We start from the raw sequence: 20,449 nt of genomic DNA on the forward strand, positions 1-20,449 counted from the left end.
GAGTGCACAAATTTTTGTGCACCAGACCTCTAGTATTATACATATATAATAGCTGCTGTTACTATTATTGTAAGATTTCTCTGGTCAGACACTAGAGAGGAGCAGCAGGGAGACAGAAGGAGAGCAGGAGCGCCCTCTGGTGAGAAGTCCAGGAGCTGACAGGCCAAATGGCCCCACAGCCCTGCCGCTGCATCAAATAGGCAGGAGACTCTCCAGTAAGGAAGTCAGTGTGTGTGTGTGTGTGTGTGTGGTGGGCAGAGGGGTGGGGCTGTAGGGAGAGGTTGTGATGCTCCCCACCCTCTGAGGCCACACCCCAGAGTGAGCCCTAGCTGGTTTGGCTCAGTGGATAGAGCGTTGGCCTGCAGACTGAAGGGTCCCGGGCTAGATTCTGGTCAAGGGCACATGCCCAGGTTGCAGGCATGATCCCCAGTAGGGAGCCTGCAGGAGGCAGCCAATCAATGGTTCTCTGTCATCATTGATGTTTCTCTCTCTCCCTCCTTCTCCCTTCCAATCTGAAATCAATAAAATATTTTTTAAAAATAAAAAAATTTGTACAGTGACAGCCTAGTGATCACATCACTGGTTATATAAATGTCAAATCTCTATGTTGTATACCTGAGGCTAATATAACATTGTATGCCAACTATACTCTAATAAAAATTTAAATTAAAAAATTCCGGGCTGGGTCGAGAATGGGAAATGTCCTGGCCCTCACACCTGCGCCCTCACACCTGGTGTCTGGGCAGGGGGCGGGGCCAGGGCAGGGGCCATTGGCTCCTTTTTCAGCCAGAACCTTCATCTTTTTCAAACACCCTTGTCCATCTGGGGCACTTGGAGAACAGGAACCACCCCACTGCCATGGACAAGTTTAAAGTTCTACAGAGAAGTCTTTTGTGAAGCAAGACCCAGAAAGCCAGCCCCAGGCAGTGGGCACAGGCCCCCTGCCAGCTCTCCACAGGCCAGAAAGTGAGTGATCCTTTTCATCAAACACCCTGTCAGCCAGTGAGAATTGGGGCTTTCCCCCACAGACCTGCGCTTGTCCCCCCTGCCTTGGCCCATCACTGCCTTCAGTACCCCTCCCTCAGCACCAGCAGGCCACTGCCCACCCTGCCCGCTGCAGCCTCTCCTGTTGCCTCCCAGAGCAGTGGGCCTGGCTCGGGACTGGTGGCTGACAGCCTGCAACGCTGGGCTTCTAAGGGAGCAGCTCCAGGCAAGAAAAACACATGGGATGGCTGTCCATGGGGGCAGGGGCTTTCAGAGTTCCACACCAGCTCAGGTTCCCACATCAAAGTGAGGGAAAGGTTGAGACAGCTGGGAGCTGACAGCCAGAGGAAAGGACCTGCCTGTAACAGTGATGGGGCTTCATCCAGCCATCCACCCAGCCATCCACCCATCCACCCACCCAGCCATTCACCCACCCAGCCACCCACCCAGCCAGCCATTCACCCACCCACCCAGCCATTCACCCAGCCAGCCAGCCATACCCCCAGCCATTCACCCACCCAGCCAGCCATTCACCCAGCCATCCACCCAGCCATCCACCCATCCACCCACCCAGCCATTCACCCACCCAGCCACCCACCCAGCCATTCACCCATCCACCCACCCAGCCATTCACCCAGCCAGCCAGCCATACCCCCAGCCATTCACCCACCCAGCCAGCCATTCACCCAGCCATCCACCCAGCCATCCACCCAGCCAGCCATACCCCCAGCCAACCAGCCAGCCTCCCACCCAGCCAGCCACCCACCCAGCTGGCCAGCAAGCACATCTATGTTAGGATCTGCCCTGAGCTGGGCACTGTTGTAGGTGCTGGGGATTGAACAGTGAGCAGATAGAATCCCCCGCTCTCATTGGAGAAGGCAGATCATAAACAAAATAAAGACGTGGGCTAATTCTGCCTCAGATGTAAGTGCCGTGGAGAAAGCAGCAGCAGCGCTGGGGACGCGGAGCGTCGCGGGGACTGGGTTTGAGCAGGGAGGCCGAGCAGGGACATTTCCCTAAAACTGAAGGAGGTGAGAGCAAGCCATGTGGGTCTATGAAGGGAGTGTGCCAGGCAGAGGAACAGGAAGTGCACTGCGCAGACTGTGGCCTTTCCTCTGAGGGTGGTGGAAGGTACTGGAGGTTTGAGGCACAGTGAGATGTGATCCGACTTACTTTTTACTGTGTTTTTCTGAATGTTGTACGGAGATTAAATCAGAGGGGAAATAGTGGGCCCAGGGAGACCTGGAAGCACTGTATAGCCCAGGGGAGGTGGTGTAGGCTTGAGCTGGGTAGTGGCGACAGAGGGGTGAGAAGTGGTCAGAGCCTAGAGGTGCCGTGGGGGAGCTGGCAGCTTCGAGCCAGGATCAGATGTGGAGTGGGAGTGGGAGAGAAACCAGGGACTCCCAGGTCGCTGACCTGGCAACCAGGAGGCAGCAGGTGGTGAGGATGTCAAGGTGGGATGAACGCATACACCCCTCAGGCCCGGGGCTTATGGCCATGCCCTGGCTGACTGGACACGCTAGTGTGGCCGGGCATGGCGACGCCTGGATGGACGCTGCTGCCTGCGCAGCGGGGCCGGCGGGCTGTGCATGGGTCAGAGCCTTTGCTGGGAGACCAGGAACTCCTCCCAGCACCGCCTCCTCGGGTCCTGAGCTCCACCTGGACACTGCCTGGCACATGTCGGGCACTCGCTGAACGTGAAATCCTTAGGTTCACTCATGAAACAGTCACAGGACTTATGGTACTTGAGGCCAAAGTAAGACCATTTTCAGAGCATCTCTGTGCCTTGGTGTCTCATCTGTGTAATGAGAAACTAACAGACCCTGTGCCTGAGGATGAGCCTGCGTGTAAGCAAAGCGCTGGCACAGAAGTGCCCAATAAGCATGAACCATTGTGATGACCTGGTGGCCACCCTTTGGCCTTGCTCTGATGGGGTTCCCTCTGGGAAGGGAGGCCCCGTGGAGATGTCTGGATCCCCAGCAGACCTTCTGGTTCCTGGGTAAAGGAAGGCAGGGTGACCACATCGTCAGGAGCCCCAGGTTCGGCCTGCCCGTGGCTGGCGCTGGCAGAATGTAGATATGGTCGTGGGCAATGGGCCTAGAGCCAGTGCTTGCCTGCCTTTAGCAGAAAGCCCTCCCCATTCCTGAGCACCAGTGCGAGTCGGGGGAGGGGTTGGGGGAGGGACTGGGGGAGCGGCCAGAGCAGGGACTGGAGGTTGGCTCCCAGCACAGGAAGCTGGAGTCCCCTCTCTCAGACTATGGTGGCCATGTCTGGGGACATGTCTGCTCATCCCAGCTGGAGTGTCGCTGCCTCTAGTGGGCAGACACTGAAGGTGCTGATAAACCTCCCACAATGCCCGGGCATTACCCCACCCCAGCACACAACTAAGAGTTGCCCAGCAACAGAGCCCATATCGCTGAGGATGGGAAACCATGTTGGAGACCAGGACCCAGCTCACACATGGAACAGTGTTCTGAGAATAACCCTCCTCCCACCCACAGGGCACTTTACAGTGTGCCAGGTGCTCCCAGGGGTGAGGCCTTCCGGTGGGCATCGACCCTTCTAATTCCTCGGGGCTAACCAACAAATCCTCGCCATTGCCATGGCCCACACGGCCTCGGCTCCACTGCTCGTTCTTGTAACCCTGCTCCCCACACTCTGCTCTTCACCACAGCTGCAGCGCCTGGCACCTTCGGCCTATGGGCCTTAGCACTTGCTGATTATGCTGCCAGAAAAGCTCTCCTCCCAGATCACGCCTGGGCTGCTGCCTGCCGGCCCCAGGCCTTGATGAACTGTCCACTTCTTAGGAAGGCCTTCCCTTCTCTCTGCCTCATTGATGGAGCACAGGAGGGGCCGGGGCAAAGCTCACCCAAACGCAGACGCCATCTCCCTGCGCTTGCGCTCTCCTCTGGGGATGGGGAGTGAGGTTACATACACATGGTTTTTTAACATTAACCATATGCGTTCTCGTGTGTAGCAATATATAAACTCCCCTGTCCTCCAGGGCAAGCAGGCAGTCTCACCTCCACCACCCCTGCCCCCAGAAGTGGGCACTCACAAAACAGCACCAGGAGGAAGCGGGTCTGGTTGAGCATCTGGGTCAGACCTGCAGGTGTCAGCACCATCAGGTGGCCTTCCTGTGCGATGTGCAGGGGCTGGGGCAGGATGTCCACGTCCTCCTCGCTGTCCTCCGCCGGCCAGCCCTGGACTGCAGACACGCAGGAGCCTGCCAGCAGCAGGGCCCTCCAGAAAAGCGCCATGGCCCGCCTGCAGGGCGAGAAGCCAGGCCCTTATCAACACAGGGGGCAGGCGGGGCCATGTCCTCACCCTCCCCCCCTTCCCTGCCCGCATCCCCATATAGGAGAACATGGCCCGAGCACAGCCCCTGTCTCCCCAGCAATGCCCACAGCTGGCAGTGCCCTGGAGGAGAGGCAACGCATCCAATTAACCCCAGGACCTGTGCACAGGAGTAGCTCAGAGACGCAGGGCCCCACTCAGGGCAGCAAGAAGCCACATCCCAGGCCAGCAGCTGAGCCCACTGGCTCGCCAGCCACAAAGCAAGTCCTTACACAGATGAGTCCTTGGTGAAGCTCTGGCTCTCAGAGATGACTGGTCCGACTCCCATCACAGCTTCTGCCCCTTATCACAGGAAGCTCACCACCTCACCGTGTGCCCCATTTTAGTTGTGAACAAAGGTTTTCCTCAAGTGCAATTAGGTGTTTGAAAAGTCATGACTAGAGTACACACTTGTAAAAATGCCAACCAATACCATAAAAATACATTAAGTAGAAAATAAAAATCTCTCCCATAACCCCATTCCTGAAAAGCTGCTGTTAAGAATCTGGAATAAACCCTTACAGGTGCTGAAACCCCTATAGAATCAGATATGCATATTGTTTGGTGTTCCAATTATCTTATTCACTAATATGGAGTAGATTCTAAATATCTTCCCATAATAGTACATACTAGATCTATAACATGGCTCCCTTTCCTTTTTTTCTAATGGGTTTTTTGGGGAGGGGGGGACGGGAGGCAGAAGCTGCCTGTCTCCATAACAACGTATGTCTCCCTAACACTCAGAGGGTGCTCAGACCTCTGTGCGGCCTCCGCAAGCTCGCCGCTTTCCTGTGCAGGACACATACTACACGAGTGTCTCAGCTAAGAACACACAGCAGACATTCTAGTCAATTCAGGTTCAATTGATAAGGATCTTAACTTCTTTTTTTTTCTTTATTAAAATACTGAGTTTTATTTCACATGTATATTTTGTCTCCCCACCATTCCCATTTGTCTGACCACTACTACTACTATGTCCTATCATAACATTCCATACATACTTAAAACCAAGCAAAGGGTGGAGTTCCATCTTTAAAAACTAAACAGGCATTTTGGACAACACATTCTTGGCAATGGAACCTGGACAACATTTATCAGACACGGTAGGGAAAGTTCTCACTCTGCATTATAAAAAGGACAGCCAGATATCAACTGTTACAGAAATGAAATAAGACGGAAAATTTTAACAAACTGTTTAAACTATTTTCTTAAAGAGACTTCCTCCACTGCCAGAGATCTTGAATAGCCTCCACGTCAGTCATCCGGAAGCAATTCTTCACATAATTAATGAACTTGGCTTCCACTTTGGGAAGAGAACCACCCTTTTCTATACTTGCTTGCATTTTTGCTTTAATGTCTTCTACAGAACTAGGTCCTTTCGGTGTTTTAGGAGTTTTTTCCTGTTTTTTGAAGGATTCTTGACCTTTTGATCTTGGTGTTGATGGTTTTGAGTCTTTTCCATTCTGATTTGATTTTTGTGCATTTTTGGCTGGAGTATCTCGTATGGATTTCTTTACTGGAGCTTTTTCTTCTGCTTCCTCATCATCAAAATCATCATCATCGTCATCTTCATCATCATCATCCTCATCATCTTCATCAGCAGCAAGTTTTACTTTTTTCTGTGGGACCTTGCTGCCACCTCCAGGGGCTGACCGCTTTCCAGGCATACTTAGGAGTTTCACATCCTCCTCGTCATCTTCTGACTCTGCATCTTCCTCCACAGCTACTAAGTGCTGTCCACTAATATGCACAGGCCCTGAACCACACTTCAACCGTAAGACCACAGGTGGTGTTATTTCAAAGCCACCAAGGGAAACCGTTGGCTGTACAGACATTTTCAAAGTTGCCAGTGTTACTTTAATTGGACTGCCTTCGTAATTCATTGCCTCTGCTTCAACAATGTGCAGTTCATCCTTTGCTCCAGCCCCTAGACTGACCGTTCGTAAAGATAATTGGTGCTCATTTTCATCATTGTCCACCTTAAAGTGGTAATCTTTGTCGGCCTTTAGTTCACAACCGAAAAGGTAGTTCTGGGGCCTCAGAGGGCTCATGTCCATGTCCATAGAATCTTCCATGGGGTGGTAGCGCGTACTTAGGTGAGAGAGAAGGCGGGCGGAGACAAACGGCTTCCGCACTGCAGCAGAGACTCCCAGGACGGAATCGCACCGGGGGATCTTAACTTCTTTGTTGACTGCTACATTCATAGCATCTGGCTAAGAATGGTAAGAAAATGAAGAAGAGGAAGGAAGGAAGGAAGGAAGGAAGGAAGGAAGGGAGGGAGGGAGGAAGGAAGAAAGGAAGGGAGGGAGGAAGGGAGGAAGGAAGGAATATTCACTTGGGAAAGGTGTTTGGCAAACTAGCTGAGGATTTTTTTTAAATAGATCTAGAGACATTCCAGAAAACTGGGATCTTTTTTTTTTTCCTTTTCCAATTTGGATGCTTTTTATTTCTTCTTCTTGTCTAATTGCAATGGCTAATATTTCCAGTACTATGTTTTGTCGAATGCTTTTTCTGCATCAATTGATATGACCATGTGGTTTTTTTCTTTCAATTTGTTTATGTGATGTATTACGTTTATTGATTTACGGATGTTGTACCATCCTTGCATTCCTGGGATAAATCCTACTTGGTCATGGTGTATGATCTTTCTGATGTACTGTTGGATCCGATTTGCTAAGATTTTGTTGAGTATTTTGGCATCTATGTTCATGAGGGATATTGGCCTGTAATTCTCTTTCATTGTGTTGTCTTTACCTGGTTTTGGTATTAGGGTGATGCTGGCTTCATAGAATGAGCTTGGAAGTGTTCCTTCCTCTTGAATTTTTTGTAGTAGTCTGAGGAGGGTAGGTTTTAGTTCTTCCTTGAATGTTTGGTAAAACTCCCCTGTGAAGCCGTCTGGTCCTGGGCTTTTGTTTGCTGGAAGCTTTTTGATTACTGCTTCAATTTCTTCCATAGTTATTGGCCTATTGAGATTTTTAGATTCTTCCTGATTGAGTTTTGGAATGTTGTATTTTTCTAGGAATTTGTCCATTTCCTCCAGGTTGTCTAGTTTGTTGGAGTAGAGTTGTCCATAGTATTTTTTATTATTTTTTTATTGTTTTATTGCACAGCAAGCACTGGTCCGAGGAGCAGAGCCACACACAGCCTGCACCTGTCTGACAAGCAGCAAGCTGGGTGAGTGGCCCATCCCCGTCCGAGGAGGAGCAGCCACACGTGCAGCTCACTCCCGTCCAAAGAGCAACAGCTGCGCAAGCAGCCCCCCGCCCCCGTCTGAGAAACAGAAGACCTGCAATCAACCTGTCCAAGTCCAAGGAGCAGTAGCCCCACAAGCAGCCCACCACATCAGAGGAGCAACAGCATCGTGCAGCCAGCCCCCATTCAAGGAGCAGTGATCATATGAGCAGTCTGCCCCAATTCAAAGAGTAGCAGCTGCGTGTGTAGCCCACCCCCATCCAAGGAACAGCAGCCTCGTGATCAGCACACCCTCTGTCTGAGAAACAGCAGCTGTGTGTGAAGCCTCCCCCCACCAGCCAGAAGAGCCACCACAGCTGTGAACAATAAGGCAGAGAAACAAGCTCAATCTGAACAGCAACTGGAGAAAAAAATTAAAAAACAGGAGGAGAGCCTAAGGGAGCTTCGGGACAACATGAAACGAAGTAACATACGCATAATAGGGCTGCAAGAGGGACAAGAAGAGCAGCAAGGATTAGAAAATCTATTTGAAGAAATAATGACAGAAAACTTCCCAGATATGGGGAAGAAAAAAGTTACACAAGTACAGAGAGTCCCAGGCAAGATGAACCCCAAAAGACCCACACCAAGACACGTCATAATAACGATGGCAAATGTACAAGACAAAGAGAGAATCTTAAAGGCTGCAAGAGAGAAACAGAGAGTTACCTACAAAGGATCCCCCATCAGATTATCAAACGATTTCTCAACAGAAACACATCAGGCCAGGAAAGAATGGACAGAAATTTACAAAGTGATGCAAAGCAAAGGACTGAATCCAAGAATACTCTATCCAGCAAGGCTATCATTCAAAATTGAAGGGGAAATAAGAAGCTTCACAGACAAAAAAAGGCTAAGGGAGTTCATCACCACCAAGCCAGCAATGCAAGAAATGCTAAAGGGACTGGTGTAAAAAGAAGAAATAAAAAGCCCAGAAAGAAAACAGCCACACAAAAAAAGAAATGGCTACAAACAAGTACCTTTCAATAATAACTTTAAACGTAAATGGACTAAATGGTCCAATCAAAAGACATCGAGTGGCTGAATGGATAAAAAAACATGACCCATACATTTGCTGTCTACAAGAGACCCACCTCATTAAAAGGGACTCACACAGACTGAAAGTGAAGGGATGGAAAAATATCTTTCAGGCAAATGGAAATGAAAAAAAAGCTGGGGTAGCAATACTTATATCCGACAAAATAGACCTCAAAGTGAAGGCCATAACAAGAGATAAGGAAGGCCACTTCATAATACTAAAGGGATCAATACAACAAGAGGATATAACCCTGATAAACATATATGCACCCAATGCAGGAGCACCCACATACATAAGAAAACTCCTGGAAGACATCAGGGGAGAGATCGACAACAATACAATCATAGTAGGGGACTTTAATACACCACTGACATCACTGGATAAATCTGCTAGACAAAAAATCAGCAAAGAAACAGCAATCCTAAATGACTCACTAGATCAGATGGACTTAATTGACATCTTCAGAACACTTCACCCCAAAGCAACAAAATATACGTTCTTCTCAAGTGCTCATGGGACATCTTCAAAAATAGACCACATATTGGGTCACAAACAAAGTCTCCCCAAATTCAAGAAGATTGAAATCATACCAAGCATCTTCTCAGACCACAAGGGCATAATATTAGAAATAAACTACAATAAAAACAACCCAAAATACTCAAACACTTGGAAGCTGAATAGCATGTTATTAAATATTGATTGGGTTACCAATGAGATCAAAGAAGAAATTAAAAACATCCTGGAAACTAATGACAATGAAAACACAACAATCCAAAACCTTTGGGACACAATGAAAGCAGTCCTGAGAGGGAAGTTTATAGCTCTACAGGCCTACCTCAACAAACAAGAAAAAATGGTAGTAAATCATCTAAATCTACAGCTCAAAGAATTAGAAAGAGAGCAACAAGAAAAGCCCAGAGTGAGCAGAAGGAAGGAGATAATAAAGATTAGAGCAGAAATAAATGACATAGAGACCAAAAAAACAATACAGAAAATCAATGAAACCAAGAGCTGGTTCTTTGAAAGGATAAACAAGATCGACAAACCTCTAGCCAGGCTCACCAAAAAGCAAAGAGAGAGGACCCAAATAAACCAAATCAGAAATGATAGAGGCGAAATAACAACAGACCCCACAGAAATACAAATGATTGTTAAAAAATACTATGAACAACTCTACTCCAACAAACTAGACAACCTGGAGGAAATGGACATATTTCTAGAAAAATACAACATTCCAAAACTTAATCAGGAAGAATCTAAAAATCTCAACAGGCCAATAACTATGGAAGAAATTGAAGCAGTCATCAGAAAGCTTCCAGCAAACAAAAGCCCAGGACCAGACGGCTTCACAGGGGAGTTTTACCAAACATTCAAGGAAGAACTAAAACCTATCCTCCTCAGACTACTACAAAAAATCCAAGAGGAAGGAACACTTCCAAGCTCATTCTATGAAGCCAGCATCACCCTAATACCAAAACCAGGTAAAGACAACACAATGAAAGAGAATTACAGGCCAATATCCCTCATGAACATAGATGCCAAAATCCTCAACAAAATCTTAGCAAATCGGATCCAGCAGTACATCAGAAAGATCATACACCATGACCAAGTAGGATTTATCCCAGGGATGCAAGGATGGTACAATATCCGCAAATCAATCAACGTGATACATCACATAAACAAATTGAAGGAAAAAAACCACATAGTCATATCAATTGATGCAGAAAAAGCATTTGACAAAATTCAACACCCATTTTTGATAAAAACTCTCAGCAAGGTGGGAATAGAAGGATCATACCTCAACATAATAAAAGCCATATATGACAAACCCACAGCCAACATCATACTCAATGGACAAAAACTAACACCATTTCCCCTAAAAACAGGAACAAGACAGGGATGCCCACTCTCACCACTCCTGTTCGACATAGTACTGGAAGTATTAGCCATTGCAATTAGACAAGAAGAAGAAATAAAAGGCATCCAAATTGGAAAAGAGGAAGTAAAACTGTCCTTATTTGCAGATGACATGATATTATACTTAAAAAACCCTAAAGACTCCATCAAAAAACTATTAGACTTAATAAAAGAATTCGGCAATGTAGCAGGATACAGAATTAACGCCAAGAAATCTATGGCATTTCTATACACCAATAGTGAACTTGCAGAAAGAGAGACTAAAAAAGCAATCCCATTTACCATCTCACCAAAAAAATTAAGCTACCTAGGAATAAACTTAACTAAAGAGGTAAAAGACCTCTACTCAGAAAACTACAGGACGTTGAAAAAAGAGATAGAGGAAGACATAAAGAGATGGAAGAACATACCATGTTCTTGGATTGGTAGAATCAACATCATTAAAATGTCCATACTGCCCAAAGCAATCTATAAATTCAACGCACTTCCCATTAAAATACCAACGGCATATTTCACAGACCTAGAACGAACTCTCCAAAAATTCATCTGGAACAAAAAACGACCCCGAATAGCTGCAGCGATCCTGAGAAAGAAGAAAGTAGGTGGGATCTCAATACCAGATATCAAGCTGTATTACAAAGCCACTGTTCTCAAAACTGCCTGGTACTGGCACAAGAACAGACATATAGATCAATGGAATAGAATAGAGAGCCCAGAAATCAGCCCCAACCAATACGCTCAATTAATATTTGACAAAGGAGGCAAGAACATACAATGGAGTCAAGACAGTCTCTTCAATAAATGGTGCTGGGAAAATTGGACAGATACATGCAAGAAAATGAAACTAGACCACCAACTTACACCATACACAAAAATAAACTCAAAATGGATAAAGGACTTAAATATACGACCGGAAACCATAAAAATACTAGAAGAATCCAAAGGCAACAAAATCTCAGACCTATGCCGAAGCAATTTCTTCACCGATACAGATCCTAGGGCATTGGAAACTAAAGAGAAAATAAACAAATGGGACTACATCAAAATAAAAAGTTTCTGCACAGCAAAAGAAACCATCAACAAAACAACAAGAAAGCCCACTACATGGGAGAACATATTTGCCAACATTATATCTGATAAGGGCCTAATCTCCAACATTTATAGGGAACTCATACAACTTAACAAAAGGAAGATAAACAATCCAATCAAAAAATGGGCAAAGGACCTAAATAGACACCTTTTAAAAGAGGACATTCAGAAAGCCAAGAGACATATGAAAACATGCTCAAAGTCGCTAATCATCCGAGAGATGCAAATCAAAACAACAATGAGGTACCATCTCACACCTGTCAGAATGGCTATCATCAACAAATCAACAAACGACAAGTGCTGGAGAGGATGTGGAGAAAAAGGAACACTTGTGCACTGCTGGTGGGAATGCAGACTGGTGCAGCCACTATGGAAGACAGTATGGAGTTTCCTCAAAAAACAAAACATGGAACTCCCATTTGACCCTGTGATCCCACTTCTAGGAATATATCCCAAGAAACCAGAAACACCAATCAGAAAGGATCTATGCACCCCTATGTTCATAGCAGCACAATTCACCATAGCTAAGATTTGGAAACAGCCTAAGTGCCCATCAGTAGATGAATGGATTAGAAAACTGTGGTACATCTACACGATGGAATACTATGCTGCTGTAAAAAAGAAGGAACTCTTACCATTTGCAACAGCATGGATGGAACTGGAGAGCATTATGCTAAGTGAAATAAGCCAGTCAATGAAGGAAAAATACCACATGATCTCACTCATTTATGGATAATAAAGACCATTATAAACTGATGAACAAAAATTGATACAGAGGTAGAGCAGCCTCAAACAGACTAAACTACAGCTGGAAGGCCGGGGAGGGTTGGTAGGCGGGAGGGGGGGCGGCTAAGAGATCAACCGAAGGACTTGTATCCATGCATATAAGCATAACCAATGGACATAAGACACTGGGGGTAGGGGAGGCCAGGGGATTGTAAGGGCGGGAAAAAAAGGAGACATATGTAATACTCTTTGTAATACTTTAAGCAATAAAACAATTAAAAAAAACAAAGAGTTTATAATGATTCAAAAAAATAATAAAATAATAAAAATAGATCTAATACAACCTTATGGTCCAGAATTGTGACCAAGTCTCCGTGCTGAGTATTGTAAGAGCCTGTAGCTCAGCATCCGGCGCTTTCCATGCCACCACCTCTCACCAGCCTTGGGTTAAGGGCCGGCCCTGGCCTTCCTCCACTCCAGAAGCCAATCCCAATCCCCGTCGTCGCCTGTGCTTCTGACGGACAGACGGGCTGGAAACCAGAGTCCTGCACCTCCCTTGGGCATTTGCTCGGCACTCACAGTGCTCAGGGAGCCTGTGTGCTCGCTAGGCTACTCGTTTACGAAAGGATATTAAAGGATATGAGTTAACAGCCATGTGATGAGAAACAGGGCCAGGTCCCAAACAAAGGGTCTCTGTCTCCATGGGGCTTGGTGTCCCGCAGGGCAGCACTTGGGGTGGTCTGGTTCCCCAACCTGAAAGCTCACCAAGCTGGCCTTCCTGGGTGATTCTGGGGCTAATTACGAGGCTCAATGGATGACATCATTGTTACTGGTGACTGGCTGACCTGAGCTGGCCAGCTGGTCTACCCTGCCGGTTCTTGCAAAACCAGTGTCATTTCAGCACCACCTTCCCGGTCTGTACCGTTGTCTGTGGCTGCTTTCACTATAACAAGTGAGTATGTACTTGCAGAGACCCTCTGTGGCCAGCAAAGCCAGAAACATTTACCTGGCTCTACCAGTGCGCAACCTCGAGTCTAAATCACCATTCAACACTGCCGGCACACCCACATCTCACACTCATTCCTTGGATCTTGGCCTTTGGAAGTGTTCACAGATTTTCAAAAATACCAAGTCCACTCTCAGAACTAGCACCCTCTGCAGGATGGGTGAGCAGCGCCTGCCTCCCTGGGTAGCTGTGAAGACATGATAAAGAATTTGTGCCACATCTTATTTCACTCATAGCCTCATCCTCTCCCCACCCTGGATGATGTTGAAGCCAGTGCCAGGCAGCATACATTGTATCCATAAGTATTTCACCATGCATCTCTAAAAGGTAAGAATTTCTTAACAAAACATAACCACAATACTATCATCCTACTTAAAAATTAATAATAACTCCTTCATATCAACTATCCAGACAATATGTGAATTACCCCAATTATCTCATAAATTTTAAGTTTGTTTGAACTGGGGTCCAAACAAGATGAATGTATTATAATTGATTGTGTGTCTCTTAAGCCTTCCAGGCAATTCAGCTGTGCAGTCTGTGGGTTTGACATGGTAGCAGTGAAACAGACATGAGCACAGGAGGTGCCATAAGCCAGGCACAAGCGGTCGCCAGGGCAGAAAGCCCTGGGTGCCTAGCAACAAGCAAGACTGGGGCAGGGCCTGGAGAGCTCCCAGTGCCCCTGGTCTCGCGGGCAGAGACCAAGCCCGGCTGGGGGGAGCCCCCTCAGTCAAACACTTGCCAACTCCAGTCACGATCTCATTCATTCATTCATTCATTCATTCATTCACACATTTGTTCATTTGTTCACTCATCAAATATTTTTTTAAATCTTAATACATGCGAAGTACCATTCTAGGCACTGGGAATACAGAAGCGAACCAAATAGACACTATTTCTTGTGCGCATGGAGCCTATAGTCTAGAATGGAAAACACAGTGATGAGGAAGAGAGCATATAGTATGCCAGCTGCAGATGAGTGCTAAGAACAAAACTAAATCAGGGAGGTTTGAAAGTGATAGGTGAGGGGGACTGTGGACATTTTTTTAAAATCCTCCCCCAAGGCTATGTTCATTGATTTGAGAGAGAGAAGGAGGGGGGAGAGAGAGAGAGGGAGGGAGGAAGAGGCATCGATGTGACAGGGAACATTGACCGGCTGCCTCCTGTACGTGCCAGACTAGGCTCAAACCCACCAGTAGTCAGGGCCGACACTCCCAGCCGCCGAGCCATGAGGCCAGGGTGGGTGTGGACGTTTTAAATAGGGACACAGGGAAAGTTTTACCCCGAAGTTGGCATGTGATGGAAGGGAGAAAATATGGGCGCTATCGCGTTGCTGGGCATGGGGGGGGGGGGGGGGGTGGTCTTCTCCTCTCCTCGCTCTCTCTTCTGAGACTCTGGCTGCCCCTCAGCCTAGCCTCGCTACAGGGCTCCCCTCAACTCTGGACCCACTCTGGTTCACCCGGCACGTGCCCTCAGCCCCACCCTGGCCCTCCCTACACCTGCCCTGTGTCCCCGGGCGCCCTCAGCCCAGTCCCACCAACTGCAGCCTGGATTCTGCGTGCACCCCGCGCCGGAGAGCGCCGTGGCGGGACACTTTTATAAGTAAGTGTGATAAGAGCAGCACTAACAGGCTTGCTCCCAGCTGGCCAGGCACTGAGCCCTGAGTGTGCCCCGCATAACCGCATCCCCGCACAGACCCAGCCGGCCTTGTACATGGAGCAGTGGCCGCCCGCCTGTGCCTCCGCTTATTCTCTCGGCTCTGCCCTCTAAGCGGAGGTTTCCTGTTGAATCATCACAGACAGGACCTGCTCTGCTTCCAGCACCTCTGCCACAGCCCCGTTCGCTTAGAACTTGGCATCCTTATCTCCGCGGGCTCCGCACTCATACTCCTTGTCAGCAGGGCTGCCTCTGCTGCTGGGGCTCCCGGCCCAGGACGGCCGCCAGCTGGAGCTCAGGGGGTGTTTGCTGAGTGAGGACTGAACGAATGGCCTCCTTCCGTTCTCCACCAGCCCGGCCTCATTGGCGGCTCTCACCCACGGCCCAGCATCAGACGCTCTGGAGGAGCCTTGAAAAGGGCGCTAGAAACCAACCCCTGGGGGGCGGGGGAGGGGAGGAGAGAGACCTGATGCTCAGCAATCGGTGCTGAAATCTGTAACCTTGGCAGAAGGAAGGCTGACAGCAGGGCCTGTCAGTCAAACTGCCATTTCACTCAGACCCCTACCAGACCCCTACCTGCGGAGAGCCTGGCTCTCGCGTGGGGAGGGAGTCGTGTCCAATGCAGCCTCCTGGCTTCCCACGACCAGCAGGACCCAGGGGGCTGGGCTCTAGAGAAACCGGAGGCAGAAAGAGGTCCCTCCTGGACACCCGAGAGCACACAGCCTCAGCAGCTGTGTTCTGAGCTCAGGTTCTGAGCTCGGGGTTCTGGGGGGGAGGGGTGGGGGGAGAAGAATGGCCATTGTTGAGTAAGAGGGCCCTGCCCTGCCCTGCCCTGCCCTGTTGGCAGGAGGGTCCTGGAGGCGAGGGGCGGGGGAGGGGGGGCATCTGTCGGAACCGGGCGTGACACAGAAGTCCCTGAACTTGGAGCCTCGAGGTTGGACGCTGATCCCAGGCTCTGACCCTGAGCAGCGTTGTTACCTGGGAGGTGTCATTGGGCTTTTCTGAGGCTCAATCTCATCCCCAGAAAATGATGGAAAATGATGTACAGCTCCCAGGGGCGTTGTCAGGGTTACGGGAGATGCTGGGGCCTCAGGCCTGGGCCCCAGCTCCCCTGGCCCTGACATTCCTCTCCCTGGACTGTCACCCAGGCACCCCGGCCTGAGCACCGCAGCACCCTCTGCAGGCAGCTCTGCGCCCCATACACGCTTTCGCTCCTCCCTTGGACCGGCTTCTCAGCCAGGCCTTTCCGACCACTGCCCGCCCACACTCCCAGGTCTTTCTAGACGCCCTCTTTCTTCATAGCACTAATGCCTCGTACCTCCCACAGTTTACTTGCCTGCAGGAAGTAGGGGCTCAGAGTGTGCTGAATGGATAAAAGGCAGTTAATGTCAGCATCATTGTCATTATGTCCGAGCCTGCAGTCTGCAGCTCTGTGCTGCCCACTCTCACCAAACCATGATGAGAGGGGGATGGAGGCAGTGATCCTGAAGACTCGCCTCCATCAGTCCACAGCTCATGGGGTAGAGGCTGAAAGTTCCACGACGAGGATGCTGCGGACCCAGGAGGAGCCCAAGCACAGGGGAAGCGGACACTGAGGGCCGAGCTGGGCCGGGGAAAGGCCCTGGCGGTGAGGTGGAGCCACGGGCACCCTGTGGGACCTGAGATCTCACCCTCAGGCGATGGAGCAGGCCTGAGCGCCTGTGGGGAGCGCAGAGGCCCTCCTCCCTGGGCGCTGTGAGCAGTTCTAGGAAGAAGGACAAGGCTCTGAGGGCGAGTGAGCCGGAGCCCCTGGTCCCGGAGACTGGAATCGCCCACCGGGGTCAATCTGATTCTGGAGAAAATAACAGCTTTACAGGGAGAGCATTGAGGTCGAGTACCTGCTGCGCACGGAAGTCTCGGCCCAGTGTGTGGCCGATAGAAAAGTGTCCCTCAACATCAGTGACTCAACAGTGTGCACTGGACTCGTGGCCGGCGCACTGCAGGTGCCGGGGCTCTGGTGGTACCACAGCTGTCCTCGCAGACACGGGGCAGCTGGCAGGCGTGAGCACAGTGAGAAGTAACATGCTGAGCGGGAGCTACATGAGGTGGTGGGTGTGCTCATTAACCTGATTGTGGTAACTGTTACCTCTCATCATACACCTTAAATATACACAATTTAATTTGTCAATCTTACTTCAACAAAGCTGGAAAAAATACAAATGTTTTTTAAAATATACTGAATATGTCCTAGCCGGTTTGGCTCAGTGGATAGAGCATCGGCCTGCAAGACAAAGGGTCCCAAGTTCGACTCCAGTCAAGGGCATGTACCTGGTTGCAAGCTCCTTCCCGCCCGGGCCCTGGTCAGGGCTCATGCAGGAGGCAACCAACCAATGTGTTTCTCTCACAGCAATATTTCTCTCTGTCTTTCCCTCTCTCTTCCACTCTCTCTAAATATCAATGGAAAAATATCCTCAGGTGAGGATTAGCAGAAAAAAATAAAATAAAATATACTGAATGTGCTCTGGCCAGTGTGGCTAAGTGGTAGAGTGTCGGCCCAGGCACCCAAAGGTCGGGGTTCTATTCCTGGTCAAGGGCACGTACCTGGCTTCATCTGGAAGGTCGTCCGGAAGGACTTCCAGTCTAATTAACATATTATGCTTTTATTGTTATAGATTGAATGTCAGAAAGTGACAGAAGTTAAGGAAAGTCAAGCAGAGAATGGAAACTAGTGATGTGAGCTGGGGGGGTCCGGTTGGGTTAGGGAGGTCGTGAGAGGCCCTGCAAGGAGGCCTGAGGGCAGGAGCAGTGAACCCCGCAAGGAATGTTCTGGCAGAAACCATGGAGCACCAGGGCTGGCAGCGCTGGCCAGGCTGGCTGAGGCTCACGCAGAGGCTGTTAATATTCAAGGACTTTGCAGCTGGCTTGAAACTGGCCTGTGGCAATATTTAACCCAAGGCACTGTCACACACTTCAGGATGCGCTGTCCCCAGAGCACCTGCTGACCGCAGCCCGGCCACAGGCCCAGCTGACCATAGCCCGGCCGCAGGACCCAGCTGACCACAGCCCCTCCACACGATCCAGCTGACCACAGCCCAGCCACACGACCCAGCTGACCACAGCCTGGCCACACGACCCAGCTGACCAAAGCCCGGCCACATGACCCAGCTGACCACAACACGACCCAGCTGACCACAGCCTGGCCACACGACCCAGCTGACCACACCCTGGTCACACGACCCAGCTGACCACAGCCCGGCCACACGATCCAGCTGACCACAGCCCAGCCACATGATCCAGCTGACCACAGCCCAGCCACACGATCCAGCTGACCACAGCCCAGCCACATGATCCAGCTGACCACAGCCCAGCCACACGATCCAGCTGACCACAGCCCAGCCACATGATCCAGCTGACCACAGCCCAGCCACACGATCCAGCTGACCACAGCCCAGCCACATGATCCAGCTGACCACAGCCCAGCCACACGATCCAGCTGACCACAGCCCAGCCACATGATCCAGCTGACCACAGCCCAGCCACACGATCCAGCTGACCACAGCCCAGCCACATGATCCAGCTGACCACAGCCCAGCCACACGATCCAGCTGACCACAGCCCAGCCACATGATCCAGCTGACCACAGCCCAGCCACACGATCCAGCTGACCACAGCCCAGCCACATGATCCAGCTGACCACAGCCCAGCCACACGATCCAGCTGACCACAGCCCAGCCACATGATCCAGCTGACCACAGCCCAGCCACACGATCCAGCTGACCACAGCCCAGCCACATGATCCAGCTGACCACAGCCCAGCCACACGATCCAGCTGACCACAGCCCAGCCACATGATCCAGCTGACCACAGCCCAGCCACACGATCCAGCTGACCACAGCCCAGCCACATGATCCAGCTGACCACAGCCCAGCCACACGATCCAGCTGACCACAGCCCAGCCACATGATCCAGCTGACCACAGCCCAGCCACACGATCCAGCTGACCACAGCCCAGCCACATGATCCAGCTGACCACAGCCCAGCCACACGATCCAGCTGACCACAGCCCAGCCACATGATCCAGCTGACCACAGCCCAGCCACACGATCCAGCTGACCACAGCCCAGCCACATGATCCAGCTGACCACAGCCCAGCCACACGATCCAGCTGACCACAGCCCAGCCACATGATCCAGCTGACCACAGCCCAGCCACACGATCCAGCTGACCACAGCCCAGCCACATGATCCAGCTGACCACAGCCCAGCCACACGATCCAGCTGACCACAGCCCAGCCACATGATCCAGCTGACCACAGCCCAGCCACACGATCCAGCTGACCACAGCCCAGCCACATGATCCAGCTGACCACAGCCCAGCCACACGATCCAGCTGACCACAGCCCAGCCACATGATCCAGCTGACCACAGCCCAGCCACACGATCCAGCTGACCACAGCCCAGCCACATGATCCAGCTGACCACAGCCCAGCCACACGATCCAGCTGACCACAGCCCAGCCACATGATCCAGCTGACCACAGCCCAGCCACACGATCCAGCTGACCACAGCCCAGCCACATGATCCAGCTGACCACAGCCCAGCCACACGATCCAGCTGACCACAGCCCAGCCACATGATCCAGCTGACCACAGCCCAGCCACACGATCCAGCTGACCACAGCCCAGCCACATGATCCAGCTGACCACAGCCCAGCCACACGACCCAGCTGACCGCAGCCCGGCCGCAAGCCCAGGCTGACTGTGTGGCTGCTGCTGCTGGTAGCAGTAAATTTACAGAGTGCAGCCACGAGCACAATCCCAAATTCCACCTCACAGGGATCTCTTGGGACATTTTCGGTCCTTCCCTGTCCCGCTCAGGCACCAGCCCCGCAGCCCCTGGTTTGCTTGTTGTCTGCTGCCCTGAGGGCTGGGAGCAGAGCGGGGGGCGGGGGGTTGTGGCTTGGCTTACGCTACTGCCACTATTGTACCCTTCTGCTAAGCATAGTCCAGCTCCTGTTCCTTTTCCAGATTAGGGTGCAACCTGAACTTTCAGGGAAACTCCACCAGGTCCAGGACCCCTCCAGGCCCTGGAGCCGGACTTTAACTCCGGCACTGGCAGCCGTGAGGAGGCCGGCACTCACTGGCTGGGAGTGTGCTGGCGGGACGCCCCTGCCCGCTGCCCAGTTCAGGCTCTGCCCACTCTTGGCGGCCTGGGGACTGAGGGGTCTCCGGTTCGATTCCAGTCAAGGGCACATGCCTGGTTTCGGGCTCCATCCCCATTGTGGGATGTGCAGGAGGCAGCCAATCAATGATTGCTCTCATCACTGATGTTTCTATCTCTCTCTCCCTCTCCCTTCTTCTCTGAAATCAATAAAAATATATTTAAAAAAATAAAAACAAAATAAATGAACAAGTGGAACAGAAACAAGCTAACAGGTACAGAGAATGTTTTGACGGTTGCCAGATGGGAGGGCTGTTGGGAGGGTGG

General features: G+C 50.5%; 1 protein-coding gene and 1 pseudogene across 1 annotated transcript in view; both read right to left on the reverse strand.

Moving 5' to 3' along the window:
- The window catches only part of PDILT (protein disulfide isomerase-like, testis expressed), a 33,599-nt gene extending 29,355 nt beyond the window's left edge, over positions 1 to 4,244 (reverse strand). Inside the window, exon 1 of the mRNA XM_005861503.1 lies at positions 4,043 to 4,244. Within this exon, the coding sequence (XP_005861565.1) occupies positions 4,043 to 4,244 (202 nt within the window). The remainder of the gene's footprint in view (positions 1 to 4,042) is intronic.
- Positions 4,245 to 5,200: 956 nt separating this feature from the next.
- LOC102259566 lies at positions 5,201 to 6,472 on the reverse strand (annotated as a pseudogene).
- Positions 6,473 to 20,449: the final 13,977 nt, after the last annotated feature.

This window comes from Myotis brandtii, unplaced genomic scaffold (genome assembly GCF_000412655.1).
Source record: "Myotis brandtii unplaced genomic scaffold, ASM41265v1 scaffold152, whole genome shotgun sequence".
In the NCBI taxonomy this organism is placed as follows: domain Eukaryota; kingdom Metazoa; phylum Chordata; class Mammalia; order Chiroptera; family Vespertilionidae; genus Myotis; species Myotis brandtii.